Source organism: Limulus polyphemus, unplaced genomic scaffold (genome assembly GCF_000517525.1).
Source record: "Limulus polyphemus unplaced genomic scaffold, Limulus_polyphemus-2.1.2 Scaffold183, whole genome shotgun sequence".
Classification (NCBI taxonomy): domain Eukaryota; kingdom Metazoa; phylum Arthropoda; class Merostomata; order Xiphosura; family Limulidae; genus Limulus; species Limulus polyphemus.
Window position 1 is genome coordinate 15,349 of NW_013665793.1, and position 6,327 is coordinate 21,675.

General features: G+C 36.6%; 1 protein-coding gene across 1 annotated transcript; it reads right to left on the reverse strand.

Annotated features, from left to right (window-relative positions):
* Positions 1-216: 216 nt before the first annotated feature.
* On the reverse strand, positions 217-5,947 carry LOC106478131 (homeobox protein Hox-B4-like). The gene is made up of 3 exons (XM_013938646.2): positions 2,929-5,947; positions 1,892-2,202; positions 217-949 (listed from the first exon to the last, which is right to left on the reverse strand). Exons 1-2 carry the CDS (start codon positions 3,530-3,532, stop codon positions 1,898-1,900), a joined length of 909 nt encoding a protein of 302 aa, XP_013794100.2. The 5' UTR covers positions 3,533-5,947; the 3' UTR covers positions 217-949; positions 1,892-1,897.
* Between the last annotated feature and the right edge of the window lie 380 nt (positions 5,948-6,327).

Consider the following 6,327-nt stretch of genomic DNA (forward strand, 5'->3'; position numbering starts at 1 on the left):
TTTTTCAGAGATGCCTACAAAATGGTAAGAAGATATTAGCATTACATATATATTGACACAGCCCTGAGATATGCACGTGCACGCTTCAAACACACACACACACACACTCATGCGCACACGATACGTTGAATAAAAGTAATTACCTAGAGCGGATAGTAGCTTCATACATTAAGATGTAGTTGTTGCACCAATAACTTAAACTGACTATAATGTCGGTATATATATATATATATTTATCTAAAGAGATATGACATATGTCTCACGTTTTCCTAAATGTTAGCCTTAACTTTTAGGATATCATTTCTGACGGTCATGCTTTGCTATTTTACAATTAATATTCTTAAAGAACGTTTGTTATTCACTAATTGTTTTCTTTCGTCATCCTCCATTTGAAATGAATGTCTTTTTTAACATTTTAAAGGGGTCTCATCTTCTTCCAAAACGTCTTTCACGATTCGTCAAAAAAGTTCTTTCAAAGACGTGGTACTCTTTACTCTTTATATTCCTTCTGCTGTAAATGTAATATTTTAATACATGGTTTTGGTTTTTCGATTTAAAAAAAAAAACTGTTTAGAAGACAAATAATTAAATTACCACTTGGGACTTCAAGGCAACACTACAGCTCACTATAGACAAACAAAATAAAAGAGATAAACATCAATTCTGATGAAGTTTTGAAGACTTGTGAACAACGCTCTGTTCACCATTTCCACGGCAACAATGGTTCACCAGACTTAAGAGCAAAAACAATAGGCGCGGCCAGAATGATAATATTATAAATAAGCAAAAAAAAAGTTTAGCTTTTTATTTTCTGCATATATTTATGAATAATTTGATGGTGTTGAACCCCATAGGTAGCTTCTTCAAAAACTGTACAACACTTGTTCTAAGGTGAAATCCACTCTGTGGGTCAGCAGGAGTGGGTGGGATGTGGGAAACAGGCATACGTCTAAAATATAAGAAGAATTAAGGTTACGTTTCACATCACTGAAATGTATAATAACATGCATAGAACCTAATTATTTTACAAAGAGAGCCAGATATAAACTCTATAACAATGTACTTAGTTCGAGAAATAATGTTATCATAAGGTGTTTAATTGCTTTATACATTACCTAAATTAGCTGAAGTCAATATGAAGTTTTATATTCTGTTGGTTCGATTTAACATTGAGTAAAATATCTGTATGTACCTATACGTCTTTAGAGCAATGTACAAAAGTACTTCCAGAACGATTCATCTATGATTTCTTTATATCAATATTTTTCACATAACTCTTAAAGGCGTAAATTTTGTTCTCAGTATTTTTTCAATAACATTTGTAAGCATTTTATTAAACCAAGATTCCTCTGATTCGTTACGTTTGATACAGTAAGCTTCCTTCGGAAACTATATAGAGTCTAACAAGGATTTCCAGTTATGTTTAACAATCGAAAGTTGTTAAACAAAACAAAGTCAAGTTGGGAATTATAGTATAATGATTATACTAAAGTATAATGATAAATATTAATTAATATTTATTTAAGGAAATTCCTCTGTCTCCTGAATATGATATATCAGTATAAAATACACTAGTGTTGTTTTACCAGGTGTTTAAAATTTTTAAATGTATTAACTTATTTATAATTCCAAGGCATTTCTTCAATACGTCACGTTTCTGTTCATGGACACTGGTGTAAAACATTGCAGCTGTATTTAATGTTTCATAATTATATAGATAAATAACATCTGTATTTGAATTTTCTCACAAAAAGTTTTTATTTAACACTTATGGAATTTTCTCTAATAAAAGCTTTACTCGTTAGACAGTTGAAATATTTGAGGCTTACACAATTCGCACTTTCTTATCTTTTAATTTTTCGTAAAATAAAAACTTCTATGGTGAACTTACAAATATTTAATAAACACTGTTACTGTAGGTGTATTCCCTAAAGCCATGAACTGTATTAACCATAACCTGATGGTGCGGTATCGGAGGTGGAACTGTGTTGGCCATTTTGTGCTCCTTTTTCCACTTCATTCTCCGATTCTGGAACCAGATTTTGATCTGACGTTCACTCAAACAGAGGGCGTGTGCGATCTCTATTCTTCTGCGTCGAGTCAAATAACGATTAAAATGAAACTCTTTCTCCAACTCCAAAGTTTGATAGCGAGTATAGGATGTTCTCTGGCGTTTGGTTTCGCCCATCGCATTTACCCCATCTATAAGAACATAAATATTCTCAAAATCATTCCATTAGTACTTCTCTACTTTTTTTTTTTTTTTTGTTTATTAATTAGCTTCTAAATATATAAAAATACATCGTGCTTTTAAACTAACATAAATGCGGAAAAAATGAAAAAAACATTAAAATGCACGCACTGAATAAATAACATTACATGCGTTTTAGAAGTATTAATAAATCGTGAATTTATACATTAGGCAATAAAATCTGTAGAAAATATTCCCTCCCTCTAGTGACGAATTTCTCACTATCTCTAACGCAGCAACTCTTGCTTACTGAGCTCTGCACTCCACATTTCCTGCGAGGTTTTATAGCGCCATAAAACTGTCTAACGCTCTTTTCAGCTGGGCTGAGCATTCTAAAGCTCGTTCGCTTTTATGGCTTGGATCTCGTTCAATGTAAGCTGAGCGCTTTGCTTTGGGTCAAGAAAGTGACAAAATTATGGCTTTGCGGAAAGTTTTATAGGACTAACGTGGCGCGTTTTATGGGTAAAGGGAGGAGAAAGCTGGCTTGACAGCACATGGCCGTGGAATATTTACTGCAGTCCTGTACGTTGAAAAGTAGCTGCAGAGCTCCTGGATGCTCACATCCTGCCTTCACCGAGAGCTGCAGAATCACGAGGGAGAGAGAACTAGCCACCTGCTTGTAAGGAAGATTAGAATAAGATATTTTAATTCTGAAACGGATAGTCGAAAGTACTTACTCTGCCCGACGTGAGATTTCTTCATCCACGGATAAATGAGAGGCTGGTTTGAAGAGTCGTTCCCCTTCTGTTGGTTGCTCTGTGTTTGTTGAGTTGGTTGATTTTGAGCTGGTTGACTCGGTTGATTTTGTTGTGGTTGAGAACTATGCTGTTGCTGTTGTTGTCCTGGTGATTGAGACTGCTGGTGTCCACTTGCTGATTGCGGCTGAGCTTGCCGCGGAGGTTGTGGTGAGCTCCGCGGCTTAGGGCTGATAGAAGCCGGCTGCTGTGAACTGGAAGTCGTAGTTAGGTCCTGAGGTGATGCCGAACTGGGTTCTGCGTACTTGCAGCTCGGCACCGGTGTTACTGATGGTGTCGGACTTGGGCTGGGATTAGGGTGACTTAGACGCTGACTGCAACTATTATAATGCGTATGATCCCCATTCTGCAGGTGTGGAACTGTAGGTTGAGAATAAGGTCCATAGTGCTGGACAGGAGACGCTGGACCGCTATAACAACTGTTGTAAGCCGGCACCTGAGGGGTGTAGTAGTCCTGGGCCGGCGTCTCCTGCGTTCGCTGGCCGTAACACGGGGTTAGTGAGTTGACAAACTGATACGAGCTCATTTGCTCGCCGTGATTTGTGGTACAAAAATAATTTTGTCCAATATTCCACGCAATTTTGATGAATTATGGCGGTATTGCACTCCAGGAAACCTCTGACACACTTTTAATAGACCATTATTCCAAATATGGCACTCCCTACTACCCACGTGACTCTCAATAACCAATCCGAACCTTGCATAAGCTAAAGGTTAAGTACATTATCAAGGAGTGTAGCTTTTACTAAACCGTTTATAGTTTACAGGTTTTAATTATGGCACAACTGTTTTTTATCTTTCAAAGGGCCTCTGAAGTGTCTGAAAATTTATGTTTCAGGGGTCGTGTTAAGTAGGCTGGCACTCTAGTTCAAAACGAAAGCAAGACCCACAGCGTACTAGCGACTCTTTAAATACACCGAACTGAGGAAATGATTTATGTTAAAGCTACTGTTCAAGTTAGATAGATCAAAGGGACAGCTTCGTTCGTTTTTGAGATATATCTTAATTACTGGAAGTTATATAGATAGTGTCAGAGGTCTCTGTGTATTAGCGAAGAGCAGCTTGAACCACTGGGTAAAAAACTTACCAGTAGTAATTTTGACAGCACTCTCAGGAACTGAGATATCAGCCGAAGCTATAGTCAAAATGTTGTAAGCCTAAAACTGCAGGTTTTTTGGTCTTCTTTGATATAAACAACCACTTTGGATATCAGAGAAGATTCACCCTGCACGTGCAGTCGAGGAAGACTGTATACTACTAGAATCGTTGGTTTATAGACACTCTTTTCTCAGTCTTCGTGGTCACATGCGTGACTGGCAGTTTCTCTGTGTGCTGTGTGTGTATCTCTACAGGCACGGGCCTCACTCTGGCAGGGGCCGCGTGTTGCACGCCTGATAACGTGCTCCAAGTTTCCAAAGGCTAGGTTCGATATGCTTGGGGACTGCCAGTTCTCAGAGATCCAGCCTTTTCCTACTGCTCATTTTCTTTCGTGATCGATACCTTTCTGGGCGAATGAGACGCTTAGAACATTCTGAAACCCAGCAACCACATTATAATTTCTTCCCCCTCAATTAATATCTGCCAGCATTCTCCAACTATCTCTTCCCAGTCCTTTTCTCATTCGTCTTTAGGTCCCAGGAACGAGAGTATGAGAGATGTCCGGAATACGCATGATCAGGATCTAGCCCAAGTAGAAAAAATACCACGTTCAAATCTCCTGGCTCCGGCACACGTGACAGCCCAAATATGTGTGTTTAGAGTTCTATTCGAAGGTGGATTTGTACGATGGGAGCTTCTTCCACTCAGCACATGAATTATTTATTACAGTCCCACGTCAGAGACAACGGAACAGATGAGGTGACACAAGAGCCCCAGTCGAAGGTTTTCTGCCATTCGAGCACGACAGTAAACGACTTGCCCCTTTTCTTCCTTCTCCGCTCGCGGCGCCAACTGTACATGCTTCAGATTTACCCTTCTATACACAGTACGTATACATAACATTGGACCAGGGCATCAGCAAGAATAGCAAAGATTTAAATTAATATCATTTCTCTGTATTAACACATATATTAATAAAGTGATAGGTGAGGTTAACGCATGCAAGAATATTTCTACTTTCACACGAAATGTTTCCAAAGAAAGATTTGTGAATGCTATAATTAATCATACAAATCTTGATATGTTGACATTCTTTTCTTTTTTTTTCAAAACAGATTTACTCAGGTTACCACCAGGGGTGTTATCTGTCATAGCTTTATTTCCAATATGATTAACTGTTCGCTCAATCAGGAAATTCGCTTTAAATAAAAATCACTATATAGAAATCCCCAAGATTTATGGAAATAGTGTGTTTATTGGATTCCACTGCTCAGAGTCTGACAAAGAAAAATGTATATATTTAAATGTAATGTCTACCAGGTGTTATTAGACAGCAGAAATGGCTGTGTGTCAGCAAAATATTGTTTACCAACAGGTAATGTGTAAGTGTGTTTTTACAGTGTTCATTGTTTACCAACAGGTAATGTGTACGTGTGTTTTTTTTTAAGGTTCAAGCCCAAACAGTTGTGGTGAATGATTAGCAGACGAAAATTAATTAATTCGTGTTTTAGGTTTAATAAACAGTTAAAAATAAATGTCCAGTATTTGAATAATGAATAGGTGGTGAACCAGAGGCCTCTATTTATCTATCTTTCTGTGTTTAGAGTTGAGTAAAAATATTTAGAATAAAAGTTTCAAATACATGTGTGTTTGTGTGCCATTTTATATCTCAAACAATGAAGTTTTCTAGTGCATTAACACATTGAAGAAAGTTCAGTAATTACATCTGTCAGTTTTATTAATTTGGAAATATCTTTCTGTGAACATTTTGATTAACATTTTCTTATAATTCATATTAACATTCTTACTATATTAACTCATTTTGTGTGTATGTGAACACTACCCTGTATTTTGTATTAACATTCTTACTATATTAACTCATTTTGTGTGTGTGTGTGTGTATATGTGAACACTACCCTGTATTTTGTAATAACATTTTATTATTAACATAGCTTTACATTTTGTATCCCTGTCTCATTAGTATCCTGTGTTGTGTATTAGCAGCCTCATTTTTATCTTGTCTCAAACAATACGTACCTCATATAATTATTTCAAATATTTGTTATTTTATGTTGTACTTATATATGTACAATTCAAAATACTTACCTTCATTTATTTAAACTAATGTTTTCCACATTAGGCTCTTTACGTTCTCTAGATAAAATCTCAGAAACAATCAGTTAAGTGTACTGAATATTGAAGTTTCGTTAATCCTTTTTCTTA